The following is a 20,271-nucleotide window of genomic DNA, read 5'->3' on the forward strand; positions in this document are numbered from 1 at the left end:
GTTTCCCTCCCCCTTCATTTTAGACACAAAGCCACTAAAGCAGACATCTGAGGACTGGTATGGGGACATTAATATTGGCCTGCCCTAGCCTAAAAATAGCTGCCCAGAAAAGGAACATCTATTACAGTAGATGAGCCAATTCTGGCGTTTTGCCCAGCTCTTCCCACTTGCCCTGTGGCAGTGACGTGGGGTTCATATTTGTGGGGTTGATGCCACCTTTGTGTTGTCTGACATCAAGCCCACGGCTTAGTAATGGAGAGGTGTCAAGACACCTATCCATTATTAATCCTATAGTTATGTTATAAATAAACACGCAGCCAAAATAAAGTTTTTTATTTGAAATAAAAATGGAATTGTGTTGTGCATTATTTAAAAACACTAAACACAGTTATACTCACCTAACACCCAATCCTCTAAAAACCTTGTCTCCTGTAATAAAACAAATTAAAAAACAACCATGACCCACGCCATCATAATCCATGCCTGGAGGATAAATAGTTTTCAACCTGGACGGTGCAAAGATGCGACTGTCCAGGGTGAGAAACACTTCATGAATGAGCAGCGGTGACATCACTGAGGCTGCGTTATCAGCCGGGCTGAACTGCAGTAACCTCAGCACTGTAAGAAAGTCGCAGATTACAGTGAAATTCTCTTGCCTTATAAACTCTCCATTACTAAGTCGTGGGCTTGATGGCACCAGACAATACAATGGTAACATCAACCCCACAGATATGAACCCCACTTGCCACACCGGAGGGCAAGATGGAAGAGCTGGGCAAAGCGCCAGAATTGGCACATCTGATACATGTGCCTTTTTTGGGTAGTGGCCTACTATTTTTAGGCCTGGGGGGGCCAATAGCCATGGCCCCTTACCAGCCTGAGAATACCAGCCCGCAGCTGTCTGCTTTAGCAAGGCTGGCTATCAAAAATGGGAGGACTCCTCACTGTTTTTTAAATTATTTATATAATTAAAAAAAAACAGCACGAGGAACCCTTCTATTCTGATAATCAGTTTTGCCTGGCTGGTTATCAAAACGCAGGCGACAGCTCTCACTGTTATTAGAGGCAGCAGTTGTAGGCTGATGGGAGTAGTAGACTCATCAGCCGCTTTCTGGTCTTACTTACCAGTTGAATATAACTTTCAACATTCTCCCCTGATTGCAGTGCGAGCAGGGGATAATGATGGAAGCGGCTGCAGCGCCAGGGAACAGTGCTAACTGTACCGCCGATTCCCAGGGGCCGGTAGGTGGGGTACTGATACGGCCCAAGGTTACCACACGTATGCCACAAGTGAAACACACAGACTCCGGTACTGTTTTTTCTGGAAATATCAGGACACGAGAAAGAGGCCTTAGTCCAGTTGTTATTGGGAAGCAATCTCATCACTATAAAAATAAATTATTCGTCTCAGAACATAGTGATAAATCAACCTTTTTTTCCCCCAAGTCCAGATTGTTTTAAAAAGCTGTAACATAAAATTTGGTAATATGAATGTAAAGAAATTGACCCAAGTAAATGATAACAGTAATGGTTTACTGAGACAAAATGTGAGATCGGAAACTACCATTATACATTTGTACTAATCATCATTGAGGAGACTACCCCACCATCATAGAAGTCTTACACTTAATAAAGAAAAAAAATTAGCTACACAGCATTGACAAGAAATAACTAAACATAAAAAACACAAGGTGTTTCAATCAAATACTTTAAACAGAAGTGTCCATGTCTGACATTTACTTTAACATTCTTTCATTTTTCCTTTAAAAATATATCTGCTTGGGTCTGCTCCCAAAAAGTAGGGTAAAAACACCATTTATTTAGTTTGACAAATAGGGAACATAAAATAAATAATAGCTGCCATTGTGTTACTGATCAGGCAGAACTAGAGCGTAATAGCCGACCTGGCCTTCTTGTCGGAGCTGGTGTACGAGATCCATTTGTTTCCTTTTCCTACTTACCACCAAAAACCTCTGACCGCGATTCCCATATGACTTGCTCTTAAGTCCATATTTCCTGACGGTCTTGTGTATTTGTTTCCGTTCTTCGTTGGTCAGTTCTTTAGAGAATGTGAGGTCTTCCTGATTGCCAGACAATGCGTAGTCCCTGATAATTTTATGAATATCTCCCTTTGTTATGTTTTGGGTAGCTGCTGCTAGGCCAAGGCCTTCACGACTAAACTTCTCCTTAACACAAATTGGCTCTGCAATGCCATCCCCTTCCTTGCCCAAGCCCCCACCAGTCCACCCCATCTTCCTTAGAAGCTGGTTTCCGATATTGTCCTCCTTGATTTGCTGCGTGTAGGCCGTTTGATTTGACAAGCTTCGCATCTGATCTCGAGAAATGGCATCTTCCGCAGGACCATTCTTCAGACTATTAATGATCACAGGTTGGGTCTTCTTTAAAACCATCACAGCCGCCTCCGCAGCCTCGCGCTTCACGGTTTTCTTAATGCCAATGGCTTCTGCTACAAGCTCTTGGGCAATGAAGACTTTACACTTCCAATTTACCTCTGAGGTCCTCTCGAATTCATATTCTATAGAGACTTTGTTAAACTGAGCGGTGGCATTCAGAATACAGATGGCATTTTCTTCAGTCTCACAAATCACAATGTCTTTTAATGAGGTTATTGCTCCATTACCAGTGGATCTAGCCAAGTCAGATTTCGGCTTGTTTGCCTGCAAACTCTTTAGGACCTCGACAGCCTTTTCGGCTGAAGCATGTTTGCTGTTCTTCTTATTACCATATGCCTCCGCTACACAATGGTCTTGCACGTATACACTGCACCGCCAGCTGTTATTGGGCATCATGTCATACTTGTAGTCAACCGTCATTTTGTTAAGTGTGGCAGAATTGTTCAAAATGCCTACTGCGTCACAAGCGTTTTCAATGAGAGTAAATTCTGACCATGGTTTAGTCGATGCACCTTTCAGAGTCTCAGAACTCTGCTGACCTGCTAGGGCACCTTCATGCCCGCCATCTTGTTTCAAAGCTGGTGGGTATTCAGTCGTTGGTGAATCACTAGGGCATACCACCAGGTCATCTCGATAACCATAACCAAACTTTCGCCTCACAGATATTACTTTCAACATGGGCTTTACTAAGAGCTGTATGGCCAGCTCAGCGGCTTTGTCCCGAGCCCCAATCTTGGTCCATGAATATCCTGTGGCCAAGTAAACATCTTGGCATCTGACTTCACAAGCAAAGCCATCAGAGGGGATTTTCCCGAGTCGAGGGAGATCGCTCGGAGGTATTTCTCTGATGGGAACATAAATATATTCTGGATTTGTTTTACACGCCTGAACAGACACGGTTAACACGTAAGTGTAGTTAATTCGTGAGCTACCAGATGCCATCTGAGGATTTTGCATATTTTGTTTCACAAAAGCAGAAAGTTGGTTAAGAAAACTGGGTTTATCCAAAGTCTGCATTGTACAACCCACAGAACTTGATGCCGTTTCCTTTCCAAACCTGCCAGATTTCTTCGGTGGTTTTTCAAAACCAATGCCCTTTCTCCCCTGTCTGTTTACGCCCGTCCATGAATCTAGCACATTGGAACGGAAATCTTTGGACAGGTTAGAATTATGAGACTCAAACTTTGCAGAGTAATCCTGCTCCATTTTGGTCATGAAGTTACTACAGTCACTTTTACTTGGCTCATCGATCACGTAGGGGTCATAAATATAAGGGCTGGGATTCCACTCCATTTCTGAAGATTCCTCTGCTTCTATATAGTCCTGGACAGCATTTGTCCAACGAGGAGGGCTCGCTTTTTCATTATTGCTTGTATTATTACTTGTTTTTTCAGTTACTTGAAACTGCTTATCATCCTCCACTGTGCTCACCACAAAATGGACTGGTTCGAAACGTGGCCGCGGGCCGAGCTTCTTTTTTTGAGGTTGTCCAGCTGCACCTGAAAAAGATATACATGTTATAATATAAAAAATGTCTTCACAAGTAAAAAGTAGCCGTAAGTCACTGTATCCAGCTACAAATAAATATGGATTGTATAGAAATATTTTCTGTAAGGGTATGTGCAGATGATCAGTAAAAGGTGCAGGTTGGACGCTGCGTACAGCGCCCAACCAGCAGCAGCCAGATAATACAGAATAGTGGATGGGATTTCAAGAAGTCCCATGTCCATTATGTGTTCACAGACGCCCACAGATCACCTGCGGAGATGGACATGCGCCGCGTCTCTCCAGACAGCATCATGTCAATTTCTCTTGTGGAGATGCTATTCTCCACAAGAGAAATTTCACCCATACAATCTACTGGACGCGGTGAATCCGCATGGTTCAGCGAATACATGCAGATTCACCTACGTTCAATAGATGGCTGCACTTTGGACGCAGCTAATATGCGCTGCCAATTTCTGATCGTCTGCACATACCCTAAGCGTTATCTAAAAAATAAAATGCTAAATATCTACAACTTAAAGGAATTGTCCACTATTGAGACAACCACTTCTCAATTTTCTCTTTAATTTTCGTAAAAGCTAAAAAATCAAACCTCCAGTAACAAGTAAGACTGCAGTAGCGAGCACTCCTAGCAAAAACCTGGTGACAGATTCCCTTTAGTAGGGCTGTTTGTAAGTAGTATTCCCATCTCGTTCACTTATCCACAGGATATACCATAAATGTATAGTAGGTGTGGATTCCACCAATGGTTCATGCATGTATCCAGACATGCACCGGTATCAGTGACGAGGTGGTTGAAGCGCTCATAAATCTGTGTGGGAATTCCAACAACCTCTCCACTGAGTGAATTGTAAGAAGGGGCCCTGCTCTCCAGATAGAGGTGGGAACTTGCATTTATTATACATTTATAGTATATACTGTGTATATGACATAACCATATGAACAAGCCTTTAACAACCGAGCGATGCAGAACAGTTCATGTCCATCAGTCCATACCACAGACCTGCGTCTAACATTATGGGTCCGCCTATAGGGAGAGGGGGTTTACAATGCATACAACATTCCTATACTATATGCTGAGACAAGTAGGCTTGTGCTAATGACTTGCATGTATACCGAGCTGTTCATACCCTAGCAAGGAATATTGAGGTAGAGGGGATCTAAACCAAATCCATTTCTTATTCATGTACACTGAAAAGGGTTTTCCCAACTCAGTGCTGGTGAGTAGAGAACGTCGGGGCAGCCCTGCAATATGGGAACGTATCGGACACGAGTGGCATCTTTGATATCGCAGCCTTCCCTTCGCAGTTCTCCGTAGAGGTGCCAGGCAGAAGAAATGTGGAAGAGGCCTCGGTTTATTCTTGGGAGTAATAAGATCAGCCAGTGATGGCGTATTCTAGCATTTACGGAGTTGAAAACCCCTTTGATTTTGCCTATAGGTTTAGCTCAGGCCTTACGAACCCAGAGAAGCTAGTGTTCACGTCGGACTAGGTATAGATGAAATACTATTGTATCCGCTGATATCCGAGTCCTTTCACTAATCTCCAGCGATCCGGAGATAGAGATATAGGAGATGTGTCTGACAGTACACTGGATCAATCAATAACCCATTCATTGCTGTCTCCATGCACAGGGGCCAGGAGGCCTGACAGCAGATTTTATTTGCTTTTTCCAATGTCTTTCCATTTCCTCTCCTTAATTAGAGCTTGTCATTTATAGCTACAGCAAATATTTCCTTCTAAGGCTTTAATAATTCATTTACATCGCAGTGCTTTAGTTTTAGCAGCCCCAGAGAGAAGCCTGGCAGCTGGCGAGCTCCAATACAATAAACTGGTTATTGACTTTTGGGATTCATTCTTTGCCGTTATTGAAAGAAATTGTATTTTTTTTTTTTTGCTACTCATTTGCCTAATTTTATTTTATTTTTAAACACCATTAAAAGAGATAAAGCAGCGATATTTATCACTGAAGACTTACCTGCATCTGAAGTGGTAGGTCTTTTTGTTGCCTTGGCCCCTGGCACCAGCTCATAAGATGGCACCTCACCGATGTCAATTCCATCAGCCATCTGGTGGACTTTTTGTGTTAGCTGCTCACCGTACCTAAGAGCACAAACATTAGGACCCGACATCAGATTATGGGCTGCACACATTGATAGCAGACAGTACAGAGGCCATACACAAAGTATGGGCATACAGGTTATAGACTGCTCCCAGCATTCTCCGGCACACACAAACACTGGGAGCAGAAGAACCAGTAACTCGCAGACACCTGAGCAGTAGGAACGTGAAGCCGATGCCCAGAGAAAGGCGGAACACTGAAGAGCGAAGGTACTGGGACTGCGCAGGTTTGGGATTACAGGATGAAAACCCGACTTCATGGGCACAGAGTGATGCTAAGGGAGGCGACTCACATGACTATGAAGGGTGGAGGCAAAGTTATCTTCTGGGCAGCGCCCATCCCTGAGCCTGGAAGAGTTCATTTATAGAAAGCGATAAGAGCGGATTTCTCAACAAGGCATCTGATAACCTGTATGCCCATAGCAATAGGTTACAGAGCTCAAAAGTGTTGACAGATGCCCTTTAATTGCTATGTACACCGTTGCCCACTATTTTTTTTTATTGTTCCTTTGCATACTGAATGAACTTTTTATATAGCGTTCAGTAAAAATGTTCTATTATACAGCTGCTGCAGAACATCTGTAAGGCCTTCATCTAGCCGAGAAATAAAAAAAAGATACAAATCCATCAGAACCCATCTTCCTGATGTCACTCTCTTCCCTCCCACTCCATACTCTCAAAGTTAGAGATATTAGGATGAAAGGGGTGGAGAGGGGAGGAAGTATTTAGCCTTATGGAGAGAAAACAAAACAGGCAATAGAGGAGGAAAGCACAAGGAGAGGAAATATGGCAAGTGCAGCTCTGGAGCTGTGCCGATACATGAAAGTGAAGATAGCAGCACCCTGGATACACACAGGCCTCACATCCAGCCTGTATTACCAGTAGGGACACTCCCAAAAAAGAACAATGTGAAACTTGGATGAGGCGGCAGATCAGGGGTTCTTAACCCCTTCATGACCCAGCCTATTTTGACCTTAATGACCTGGCCGTTTTTTGCAATTCTGACCAGTGTCCCTTTATGAGGTAATATCTCAGGAACGCTTCAACGGATCCTAGCGGTTCTGAGACTCTTTTTCGTAACATATTGGGCTGTTAGAGGTAAATTTAGGTCAATAATTTTTGCGTTTATTTGAGAAAAAAATGGAAATTTGGCGAAAATTTAGCAATTTTCAAATTTTGAATTTTTATTCTGTTAAACCAGAGAGTTATGTGACACAAAATAGTTAATATTACCCACGTCTACTTTACATCAGCACAATTTTGGAAACAAAATTTTTTTTGCTAGGAAGTTATAAGGGTTAAAATTTGACCAGCGATTTCTCATTTTTACAACGAAATTTACAAAACCATTTTTTTTAGGCACCACCTCACATTTGAAGTCAGTTTGAGGGGCCTATATGACAGAAAATACCCAAAAGTGACACCATTCTAAAAACTGCACCCCTCAAGGTGCTCAAAACCACATTCAAAAAGTTTATTAACCCTTCAGGTGCTTCACAGCAGCAGAAGCAACATGGAAGGAAAAATGAACATTTAACTTTTTAGTCACAAAAATGATGTTTTAGCAACAATTTTTTAATTTTCCCAAGGGTAAAAACAGAAACTGAACCCCAAAAGTTATTGTACAATTTGTCCTGAGTACGCCGATACCCCATATGTGGGGGGAACCACTGTTTGGGCGCACGACAGGGCTCGGAAGGGAAGGAGCGCCATTTGACTTTTTCAATGAAAAATTGGCTCCAATCGTTAGTGGACGCCATGTCGCGCTTGGAGAGTCCCTGTGTGCCTAAACATTGGAGCTCCCCCACAAGTGACCCCATTTTGGAAACTAGACCTCCCATGGAACTAATCTAGATGTGCGGTGACCACTTTAAACCCCCAAGTGCTTCACAGAAGTTTATAACGCAGAGCCATGAAAATAAAAAATCATTTTTCTTTCCTCAAAAATTATGTTTTAGTAAGCAATTTTTTATTTTCACAAGGGTAACAGGAGAAGTGGACCCCAATATTTGTTGCCCAGTTTGTCCTGAGTACGCTGATACCCCATATGTGGGGGTAAACCACTGATTGGACACACGTCGGGGCTCGGAAGGGAAGTAGTGACGTTTTGAAATGCAGACTTTGATGGAATGGTCTGCGGGCGTCACGTTGCATTTGCAGAGCCCCTGATGTGCCTAAACAGTAGAAACCCCCAACAAGTGACCCTATTTTGGAAACTAGACCCCCCAAGGAACTTATCTAGATATGTGGTGAGCACTTTGAACCCCCAAGTGCTTCACAGAAGTTTATAACGCAGAGCCGTGAAAAAAAAAAAAAAAATTTCTTTCCTCAAAAATTATGTTTTAGCAAGCAATTTTTTTATTTTCGCAAGGGTAACCCGAGAAATTGGACCCCAATAGTTGTTGCCCAGTTTGTCCTGAGTATGCTGGTACCCCATATGTGGGGCTAAACCACTGTTTGGGTGCACGTCAGGGCCCGGAAGGGAGGGAGCACCATTTGACTTTTTGAACGCAAGAGTGGCTGGAATCAATGGTGGCGCCATGTTGCGTTTGGAGACCCCTGATGTGCCTAAACAGTGGAAACCCCTCAATTCTACCAACACTAACCCCAACACACCCCTAACCCTAATCCCAACTGTAGCCATAACCCTAATCACAACCCTAACCTCAACACACCCCTAACCACAACACACCCCTAACCCCAACACACCCGTAACCCCAATCCCAACCACAACTTTAACCCCAACACACCCCTAACCCTAAGCATAACCCTAACCACACGCCTAATCTTAACCCTATTTCCAACCCTAGCCCTAATTCCAACCCTAACCCTAAGGCTATGTGCCCATGTTGCGGATTCGTGTGAGATTTTTCCACACGATTTTTGAAAAATCCGCAGGTAAAAGGCACTGTGTTTTACCTGCGGATTTACAGCGGATTTCCAGTGTTTTTTTGTGCGGATTTCACCTGCGGATTCCTATTGAGGAACACGTGTAAAACGCTGCGGAATCCGCACAAAGAATTGACATGCTACGGAAAATACAATGCAGCGTTTTTTGCGCTGTATTTTCCGCACCATGGGCACATTGGATTTGGTTTTCCATAGGTTTACAAGGTACTGTAAACCTGATGGAAAACTGCTACAAGGGGGGTGAAGCCACCTGGGCTGGAGTACCACTCCCCCTGTCCCTGCAGATCGGGTGAAATTGGAGTTAACCCTTTCACCCGATCTGCAGGGACGCAATCCCTCCATGACGCCACATAGGCGTCACAGGTCGGATTGGGACAGACTTTCATGACGCCTACGTGGCGTCACAGGTCGGGAAGGGGTTAAAGAAGTTGTCCACTACAATAATTTTTTCCCCCCATAAATCTTGCTATTATGTGCCACTGAAAACATCCACTGTCTTTATTTTAGCAATATTACCTTTTATCATGCTGTAGCAGCACATCTTCAGTGCTGGATCCAGCTCTCATGGGGTTAATCGACAACTTCCTTTCTCTTGAGTTATTGTGCTCTAATACTACAAGTTCCATGATGCATTGCACTGGCCACTAAAGGTACCTTCACACTAAACGATATCGCTAGCAATCCGTGACGTTGCAGCGTCCTGGCTAGCGATATCGTTCAGTGTGACAGGCAGCAGCGATCAGAATCCTGCTGTGATGTCGCTGGTCAGGGCTAGAAGGCCAGAACTTTATTTCGTCGCTGGCTCTCCCGCTGACATCGCTGAATCGGCGTGTGTGACACAGATTCAGCGATGTCTTCACTGGTAACCAGGGTAAACATCGGGTTACTAAGCGCAGGGCCGCGCTTAGTAACCCGATGTTTACCCTGGTTACCATCCTAAAAGTAAAAAAAACAAACGCTACATACTTACCTACCGCTGTCTGTCCCCGGCGCTGTGCTTCTCTGCTCTGGCTGTGAGCACAGCGGCCGGAAAGCAGAGCGGTGACGTCACCGCTGTGCTTTCCGGCTGCCAGGCGCTCACAGCCAGACCAGAGAAGCACAGCGCCGGGGACAGACAGCGGTAGGTAAGTATGTAGCATTTGTTTTTTTTACTTTTAGGATGGTAACCAGGGTAAACATCGGGTTACTAAGCGCGGCCCTGCGCTTAGTAACCCGATGTTTACCCTGGTTACCGTGGACCTCGGGATCGTTGGTCGCTGGAGAGCTGTGTGACAGCTCTCCAGCGACCAAACAGCGACGCTGCAGCGATCGGGATCGTTGTCTGGATCGCTGCAGCGTCGTTTAGTGTGAAGGTACCTTCAGCCCGAACCTAGCACACCCACTCAAAAACACACCCAAACCCCTCCCTTCTCTCCCTCCAAAAAGATTTGTGATGTCATTTCTGTCCAACCTCCTTTTACATTTGTCCAACCCACACTCCATTACACACAGATAGATGGTGTCAGGATTCCCCTGACCGCTGTCACCAATTGGTCAGGATTCACACCATGACCGTCACCCGTACGTCACGGGTTGGGGTGACTTTAGGCCAACAGACGGCTATCACATGTGCAGGGGGGCTTATCTTAGTTATCCCTCCACTGCTGGACAATGTGATGAGAAAACACACACAAGGCTATTGACCTCTTAGTTTACAGTAGGGGCTTATTTTAGGTATCCCACTGCTTTCAATATACCACAAACTGCAGGGATTTATGTATATCCCACTTACAGTTCCACTTAAAACTTGCAGCTCTCTGGCGCCCCCCTTACTCTCAGGTCAGATTAGGTACTGCACCCTGGGTAATAAGTCGCCAGAAAGGCTGCCTGCTATGTACTGGCTATTGGGCACGCTGCAGCGACGCGATAACTACTCCCACTCAGGCAGGAACAATAATTATTAACGCCGCAGTCGCTACAGCATCCCTCAACAGTCAGCACACTATCGCTGCCACCAGCTTCGATTAAACGGGTCCGAAGCTAACCCAATACAACAGCAACAGTAGCGTATTTCCCTTCAGAAGACTTAGGGTACGGTTTAGAACAGGAGAACGAACTAATAATTATTATATCCCATAAAAAATTAGGCAGTGCTTTATCAAAAATATTTTATAAAGATGTTACAAATGAGACAATTGCAAATATGTACAAGGGTAATTATGAAATAAACAGGGAATAAATGAGAAAGAGTAACACTCACATGTTCAACGCATGACAGGCAACCATACGTCCCAGCTCATTTGGACGTGCTGCTGGCTTCAGAAGAAGATGTCAGGAAGAAATCTAGCAGAAGACTGAGCTGGGGATGTGTGCAGACAGTTATAACTTCAAGGCTGTGACATCACAGAAAGGCTGGCTTATCCAGACCCTCCTCTCTCTACCTTCTGAGTAAACTTTAAACTATTTTGTCTGATTTCTATAACTTCACTACAAAACATGTCAGAGTCCTAACAAACTCATAATTCATCTCGGATTAACGTGAGCATTCTAATGAGATCAAATATGTCCTATCTGGGATACATATTTACAGAGAAATCCCTACTTCTTTACCAGATGGAGTTAGAAGCCCGAGTTTCAAGGGGTGGGTAGATACACCGAGTGAGAATAAGAATATATATTTTCGTATTTCTAGCTAAAATCGTTTGCCTAATATCTAACAAAAACTAAACAAAGAATCTTTCATGAATGTTGGAGCCATTTTTCCAGTTCCAGCTAGAGGAAGATTCTAACCTGGTCGTAAATACCGTTCGGCCATAAAACTCCCCCCAGTACATTGGCAAAGCAGCTCTTGGCTGAATGAAAGGGAAGGAATTTGAAGCTACAAACTGTTGCCAAGAAGGGGGCTTAGCCCACGCAGGCTAGCAAGAGAACTACTTATGATATTTCATACCATATCGTGACAGATGGGTAGATAGATAGATATGGGATGGATAGATATGTATCTATATATTTCCATACATATGTCCATATCCATGTTTCTAAACCCCTTCACCCCTGGAGCTTTTTTGTTTATCGTTCCCCTTCTTTCCAGAGCCATAATGTTTCCGTCAATATGGCCATGTGAGGGCTTATCTTTTGCGGGACAAGTTCTACTTTTGCACGACACCACTGATTTTAGAATGACGTGTAACAGAAAATGTGAAAAAAAATGCAAGTGCAATGAAATTGCAAAAAAAGTGCAATCCCACACTTGTTTTTTGCTTGGCTTTTTTGCTAAGTTCACTAAATGCTAAGGCTGTGTGCACAAGTTGCGATTTGATTGCAGATCTGCAGGGTTTTTTGCTGCACAGAATTGCATCAAATCCGCAGTGTAGTGCACAACCAATGTAAGTCTATGGGAGCCACAGACTTCTTGTGCACAACATGCTGTGGAAAAAGCCGCACCGAAACGCAGCTTTTTTTTCCCCGCAGCATGTCACTTCTTTTGTGCCGAACTGCAGCGTTTCTGCACCCTTAAGACTTTCATTAAGTCAGGCACATCTGCAGCAAAACCGCAGATGTAAAAAAGATCTGTAGTTTTGCTGCGGATGTGGGTCCGAGAAACGCTGCAGTTCGGGAGAAGTGCGTGGCGGGGACTGTGCGGGTGCGTGGCGGGGACTGTGCGGGTGTCTTTGGGGGTGTGTGTGCAGGCATCATCCGGTGGGACTACAAGTACGCAGCATCCAATCTGCAGCTAATTTGGATGTAATCCGGACAGTGGACACGCACACTACACTATCCATACATCTATCAATAGATATATCTATCCAGATATATCTATAGATAGATATATGAATAGATAGATGTATGCATCTATAGATCTATCTATATGTAGATCTGTCTATCCATTTCATCTATCTGTGTGTAATTGAGTGTGGGTTGGACAAATGTAAAAGAGGAGGTTGGACATCAATTTTTTTTGTTGTTCAATAATACATCTTTATTTAGCTTTCAAAAACGCATACAAAAACTGCACCAAATTTTTTTTTTTAAATGCACCAAAACTGCCCAAAAAATGCACCAAAAACTGCATCAAAACTGCACCGAAAACTGCATCAAAAACCTGCACCAAAAACTGCATCAAAACCGCAACAAATATTGCACCAAAACCGCAGCAAAAACTGCATTAAAAAAGCATCAAAAACCTGAATCAAAACCACGCAAAAAAACCGCACCAAATACTGCAGCAAAAACGGAATCAAACCCGCAAAAAAAACGCACCAAAAACCACACCAAGAACTGCATCAAAACCGAACAAAAAACCCGCATCAAAACCATGAAAAAAAATGCATAAAAAACGCAGCTGCGTTTTCTGCAAGGAGATGCAGATTTATGTGTGCACACAGCATAAAACTAACCTACCATTCTGATTCTCCAAGTGATTACGAGTTCATAGACACCAAACATGTCTAGGTTATTTTCTTATCTACGTGGTGAAAAAAATTCCAAACTTTGCTAAAAAGAAATAAAATAATTGCGCCATTCTCCGATACCCGTAGCATCTATATTTTCTGAGATATTGGGTCGGGTGAGGGCTAATTTTTTGCGTGCCGAGCTGACGTTTTTAATTATATCACTTTTGTGCAGATACGTTCTTTTGATCGCCCGTTATTGCATTTTAATGCAATGTTGCAGCGACCAAAAAAACATAATTTTGGCTTTTGATTTTTTCTTCTCGCTACGCCGTTTAGCGATCATGTAAATTTTTTTTGTTGTATTGAAAACAGCTGACATGTTGCGGCTTTGAAGTGGGCTCACCGCCGAAGCCCACCTCAAAGCGGGGGATACTGCCAGCTGACGTACTATTCTGTCAGCTGGCAGAAAAGGGTTAATGAACAATATGTTTCAGTTAAAAACGAAAAAAAAAAATGGTGTGGGCTCCCGCGCAATTTTCTGCGCCAGTGGGGGAAAGCCGACGGCCGGGGACCAATATTTGTAGCCTGGGAAGGGGGTAATATTCATAGCCTATAGAGGGGCCATGGGTATCAGCCCGCAGGTGCCTGCGTAGCCTTTACTGGCTATTAAAATAGGGGGACCCCCAAAAAAAATGACATGGGGTCCCCAATATTTTATAGCCAGAAAGGCTACGAAGACAGCTGCGGGCTGATATTCATAGCCTAGAGAGGGGCCATGGAATATTGCCCCCCCCAGCTACAAATAGCAGTCCGCAGCGGCCCCAGAAATGGTGCATCTGTAAGATGCGCCAATTTCGGCACTTAGCCCCTCTCTTCCCACTCCCGTGTAGCTGTGGGATATGGGGTAATAAGGGGTTAATGTCACCTTGCTATTGTAAGGTGACATTAAGCCAGGTTAATAATGGAGAGGCGTCAATATGACGTCTATCCATTATTAATCCTATAGGAGTGAAAGTTAAAAAAAAAAAAAAAAAACACAGCCAGAAAAAAGTATTTTAATATTCTTAATTTAACCATACTTTCCATACTTCAGCGCCTGCAAAAAATGTAAAATAATAAACCGTATACTACCTGTCCGCCGTAGTCCAATTAATAACGAGTGTCCCACGACGATCTCCCCTATAGAACAGTGACATCAGGTGATGTCACTGCTCTATAGGACCCTCAGTGACACACTGACAGGAGACAGTTACTATAGTTCAGAGTCTCACTTTATGGCATTTGCTGCGTGGGAACTTTCTCACACAGCAATGCCAAAAGTGAAACTAGGGACTTTTTTCTCACAGGGGCGTAGGAATACATTGTGAAAGGATACCTTCCATCACTGTATTCCTGGAGCCCCTGGAGAGCGGTCGCATGAGCTGATGCTGCTGTTCTCCATGGGAGATCATCGAGGGACACTCGTTTTAATTGGATATCTGCGGATCAGGGAGTATAGTGTTTGTTTATTATTTCACTATTTTTTACAGGTGACAATGGTTTCGGGAACAAAGTGACAAGGTGATGGTGAGCATGTACTCTGTTATATGTACTGCATGTCTATATGTATGTTGTATGTATGTACTGTATGTGGCATGTTGTCACATGTTGCATGATGTCACATGTTGCATTTCGTCACGTCACATGCTGCATGTCACATGTCGCATGGTGTCATATGTCGCATGTCTCATGTCGTCACGTTACATGTCGCATGTCTCATGTTGCATGTCGCCACATGTCATCGCATGTTGTAACATGTCACATGCTGCACGTCGTCACATGTTGCATGTCTCATGTTGCATGGTGTAAATTCTGTATGTGTGTTCTATGTATGTTGTATGTACTGTATATAAGTGTGTTTTATTTTATTTTTATTTACATTCAACACATTAGCCGGATGATGGGACTACTACTGTCCCATCATTGGCTAATGTGTCACTCACTGTAGCAGGCAATGGGACTTGTAGTCCCATCGGACGATGCCTGCACACAGAGACACACACACCAATGACCCCACCGCAGACCCCCTGCCCGCACACTCCAGCACGTTCGGCAGATTCACCAGAGTCTGGAAATTGACGTGACGTCAGCGGAAATTAGCGGCAGCTGCAGCCTGGGGGGTCACGTGGCCCGGACTCAGCCGCCGCCATAGCGCCGCTCACAGGCAAAAACGGTAACAGAAGGTATTTATAAAAAAAAATATATATATATATATATATAAATATATATATATATATATATATATTGTATATACACACACTGGGATTCCTGGGCATGCGCACTGCGTGTGTCAGCCACTCACCCAGGTTCCCCCGCTGACACACGCAGTGCGCATGCCCAGGAATACCAGCTCCGCACTGTGCATAATGCATAACACAGTGCGGGGCAAGGATTACCGAGGTGGGTGGCCGCACTGCCAGTACAGGCGCAGTCTGCAAGCCTGGCTGGGACGTCAGACCGCCAGAGCTTACTGCGCCTGCCCCACAAATATTTACACAGCGCCGGATTTGAAAAGAAAACAGCGCGGAGGGGGCGGCGATCATCGCCCCAGAAGAGATGAGTGACGGCAGTTGGGCGCTTCACAGAGGAGGCTTTAGACCCGCCTCCGTGGACAAAGACAGGTATTTCTGCAAAGTTTCAAACTGCTTTATTTTAGTAATACCTGAACACAAAACTAAAAGAGCCACCTTGTTAGAATGCGGCATTACTGCTGCACAAGGTGGCTCTTTTAGTTTATAACGGCTGCAGAAGAGTGACAGTTGCCCTTTAACACCCAGGCAACTCCTCAAATGGAGGGAGAAAAATATTCTTAACATCCAGTTCATGTATTGTATAAACCAGGAATACGAAGAGGAGGAGAGTTTGTGAAAACCTCGGTTACAGGAAGCAGAAAGGGACTCGGCAATACCGCACTGTCATCCCATGTAGTGAAACAGAAATAAAAACAAGGGTTTTTTCATTCAGCAAAGAGAGTAAAGTCCATGACGTGGTAGAAGGCGGCACAAGATCGGCAATGGATGGCATAACTGGTGATGTGACCTGTGAATATGATCGGCGCTGGTGGCGACTACTGGACTCTCCAAAGATTGTGAAAATGAAGACGTAGAAAAGACTTTTCTGCACCTTCTGGTCCAGCGCCGTCCTTTGTGTATCCAAGAAAACCAGATATTGTAAAAAAAAACTTCATATTTGGATCACTTGATATGGAATGACCCTACACTGGGCACACTGCCACCTCCATATCGGGGACGCGGGCGCTCAGCCACCTCCATCCCGGGGACGCGGGCGCTCAGCCACCTCCATCCCGGGGGCCCGGGTACTCAGCCACCTCCATCCCGGGGACGCGGGCCCTCAGCCACCTCCATCCCGGGGGCGGGGGCACTCAGCCACCTCCATCCCGGGGGCGCGGGCACTCAGCCACCTCCATACCGGGGGCGCGGGCACTCAGCCACCTCCATACCGGGGACGCGGGCACTCAGCCACCTCCATACCGGGGGCGCGGGCACTCAGCCACCTCCATACCGGGGACGCTGGAACTCAGCCACCTCCATACCGGGGGCGCGGGCGCTCAGCCACCTCCATACCGGGGGCGCGGGCGCTCAGCCACCTCCATACCGGGGGCGCGGGCACTCAGCCACCTCCATACCGGGGGCGCGGGCACTCAGCCACCTCCATACCGGGGGCGCGGGCACTCAGCCACCTCCATACCGGGGGCGCGGGCACTCAGCCACCTCCATACCGGGGGCGCGGGCACTCAGCCACCTCCATACCGGGGGCGCGGGCACTCAGCCACCTCCATACCGGGGGCGCGGGCACTCAGCCACCTCCATACCGGGGACGCGGGAACTCAGCCACCTCCATACCGGGGGCGCGGGCACTCAGCCACCTCCATACCGGGGGCGCGGGCACTCAGCCACCTCCATACCGGGGGCGCGGGCGCTCAGCCACCTCCATACCGGGGGCGCGGGCACTCAGCCACCTCCATACCGGGGGCGCGGGCACTCAGCCACCTCCATACCGGGGGCGCGGGCACTCAGCCACCTCCATACCGGGGGCGCGGGCACTCAGCCACCTCCATACCGGGGGCGCGGGCACTCAGCCGCCCTACACTCCCTTTTCTCCTGTTATCTACAGCAGTAATGCATTTCCAATGTGACACAGTCCGTGTTTCCATGCTATGGCGCTACTCTATCGGCTATGTGTATAGATGGCTGCCCTTAGCACCTGTGCACACCAGTCTCTCGGTCTGGAAGGGACGCTCCGTCTTTCTCTGCACTCACCGGTTCCCTATGAAGACGATGTTGCTCCACACCACTGACAGGGCGATCAGCTGGTCGGTCTTGCGGCCCGGGTACAGATGGATGTGACGGGCCAGGAACTCCCTGCGGGCCGCCCAGTGCTTGTCATTTTCATGACACTGGCGGAAAGCGTCTAGTGACACCGGTGTCTGCGCGTCGGGGGCTCGAAAACGTCTAGAGGCCATGACCGGACCTCAGATACGGCTGCCCTGCGCGGTATGTCTGTACTCAGCGGAATGAGGGCTCTGGACAGATGCAGCCGCTGCGGCCCCCGGAGGACAGACCGCGAGCTTCTAACGGAGATGCAGCGGGAGCCTACGTCTCCTTCGGAGCCGTCAGGGTACCGTAGAGAAGGCGGGCGTGTACAACATGCCTACCATAGACACCCGCCCTAAAGCATAGCTTCCTCTGTGGTCAAATGCCACAGCGACACCTAGCGGCAGCAGATACAAGCTGCGGAGGCTGAAGGAAGGCCGCGACTTTCACAGCGTTGCGCTCCAGGCTCCTAGTATCCAGTGACAGCTGCACCAGAGGGTGCTGAGTGCAGTGTGGGGCCACAGGAGGGCCGGAGTGTAGTGTGGGGCCACAGGAGGGCGCTGAGTGCAGTGTGGGGCCACAGGAGGGCCGGAGTGCAGTGTGGGGCCACAGGGGGGCGCTGAGTGCAGTGTGGGGCCACAGGGGGGCGCTGAGTGTAGTGTGGGACTACAGGGGGCGAGGAGTGCAGTGTGGGGCCACAGTGGGGCCGGAGTGCAGTGTGGGGCCACAGGGGGCGCTGAGTGTAGTGTGGGGCCACAGGGGGGCGCTGAGTGTAGTGTGGGGCCACAGGGGGAGAGGACTGCAGTGTGGGGCCACTGGAGGGCCGGAGTGCAGTATGGGGCCACAGGAGGGCGCACAATTCAGTGTGGGGCCACAGGAGGGCGTGGAGTGCAGTGTGGGGCCACAGGGGGGCCGGAGTGCAGTGTGGGGCCACAGGGGGGCCGGAGTGCAGTGTGGGGCCACAGGGGGGCACTGAGTGCAGTGTGGGGCCACAGGGGGGCGCTGAGTGCAGTGTGGGGCCACAGGAGGGCGCTGAGTGCAGTGTGGGGCCACAGGGGGGCCGGAGTGCAGTGTGGGGCCACAGAGGGGCACTGAGTGCAGTGTGGGGCCACAGGGGGCGCGGAGTGCAGTGTGGGGCCACAGGGGGCGCGGAGTGCAGTGTGGGGCCACAGGAGGGCGCGGAGTGCAGTGTGGGACCACAGGAGGGCGCGGAGTGCAGTGTGGGACCACAGGAGGGCGCGGAGTGCAGTGTGGGACCACAGGAGGGCGCGGAGTGCAGTGTGGGACCACAGGAGGGCGCAGAGTGCAGTGGGGCCACAGGAGGGCGCGGAGTACAGTATGGGGCTACAGGGGGCGAGGAGTGCAGTGTGTGGCCACAGGGGGTGAGGAGTGCAGTGTGGGGCCACAGGGGGTGAGGAGTGCAGTGTGGGGCCACAGAGGGCAAGGAGGAGTGCAGTGTGGGGCCACAGGGGGTGCGGAGTGCAGTGTGGAGCCACAGGGGGCACGGAGTGCAGTGTGGAGCCACAGGAGGGCCATTGTAGATTGTAAGCTCTCACGAGCAGGGTCGTCTTATTTTGCTTTAACCCCTTCCCGACCTTTGACGCCACGTAGGCGTCATGAAAGTCGGTGCCAATCCGACCCATGACGCCTATGTGGCGTCATGGAAAGATCGCGTCCCTGCAGGCCGGGTGAAAGGGTTAACTCCCATTTCACCCGATCTGCAGGGACAGGGGGAGTGGTAGTTTAGCCCAGGGGGGGTGGCTTCACCCCCTCGTGGCTACGATCGCTCTGATTGGCTGTTGAAAGTGAAACTGCCAATCAGAGCGATTTGTAATATTTCACCTATTATAACGGGTGAAATATTACAATCCAGCCATGGCCGATGCTGCAATATCATCGGCCATGGCTGGAAATACTAATGTGCCCCCAGCCCACCCCACCGATCGCCCCCCCCAGCCCTCCGATCTGGACGGTACACTGCTCCGGCTCCCCTCTGTCCTGTGCTCCGCTCCCCCCCGTGCTCGTGTCCGCTCCCCCCGTGCTCCAATCACCCCCCCGTGCTCCAATCACCCCCCCTGCACTCCGATCCACCCCCCCCCCCCCGTGCTCCGTTCCACCCCCCCGGTGCTCCGTTCCACGCCCCCCGCGCTCCGTTCCACCCCTCCCGCGCTCCGATCCCCCCCCCCGTGCTCCGATCCCCCCCCCCCGTGCTCCGATCCCCCCCCCCCCGTGGTCCCCCCCACCCTATCATGTCCGTTCCCCCGTGCTTCAATCACCCCCCCCCCCCCGTGCTCCGATCACCCCCCCTGCACTCCGATTCCCCCCCCCATGCGCCGATCGCTCCCCCCCCCCCCCCGTGCTCCCCCCCACCCTATCATACTTACCGATCTTGCCGGGGTCCGTCAGTCTTCTCCCCAGGCGCCGCCATCTTCCAAAATGGCGGGCGCATGCGCAGTGCGCCCGCCGAATCTGCCGGCCGGCAGATTCGTTCCAAAGTGCATTTTGATCACTGAGATAGATTATATCTCAGTGATCGAAATAAAAAAAATAATAAATGACCCCCCCCCCCCCCCCC

At 48.1% G+C, this 20,271-nt stretch overlaps 1 protein-coding gene across 1 annotated transcript; it reads right to left on the reverse strand.

The window, feature by feature from the left end:
• Nucleotides 1-1,512: 1,512 nt before the first annotated feature.
• NKRF (NFKB repressing factor) lies at nt 1,513-18,007 on the reverse strand. Its single transcript, XM_069747097.1, has 3 exons — nt 17,643-18,007; nt 5,898-6,022; nt 1,513-3,913 (listed from the first exon to the last, which is right to left on the reverse strand). The coding sequence occupies exons 1-3, from the start codon at nt 17,843-17,845 to the stop codon at nt 1,869-1,871; spliced, it is 2,373 nt and encodes a 790-aa protein (XP_069603198.1). The 5' UTR covers nt 17,846-18,007; the 3' UTR covers nt 1,513-1,868.
• Nucleotides 18,008-20,271: the final 2,264 nt, after the last annotated feature.

This window comes from Ranitomeya imitator, chromosome 2 (genome assembly GCF_032444005.1).
Source record: "Ranitomeya imitator isolate aRanImi1 chromosome 2, aRanImi1.pri, whole genome shotgun sequence".
Classification (NCBI taxonomy): domain Eukaryota; kingdom Metazoa; phylum Chordata; class Amphibia; order Anura; family Dendrobatidae; genus Ranitomeya; species Ranitomeya imitator.

What these genes read in the sequence shown, in the direction of transcription:
- NKRF (XM_069747097.1), bottom strand. Translation starts at nt 17,845, where the DNA reads ATGGCCTCTAGACGTTTTCGAGCCCCCGACGCGCAGACACCGGTGTCA. An exon ending in ATCGTCTTCATAGGGAACCG is followed by an intron (nt 6,023 to 17,642) that starts GTGAGTGCAGAG and finishes TTGTGCTCTTAG; the next exon opens with GTACGGTGAGCAGCTAACAC. An exon ending in ACCTACCACTTCAGATGCAG is followed by an intron (nt 3,914 to 5,897) that starts GTAAGTCTTCAG and finishes TATCTTTTTCAG; the next exon opens with GTGCAGCTGGACAACCTCAA.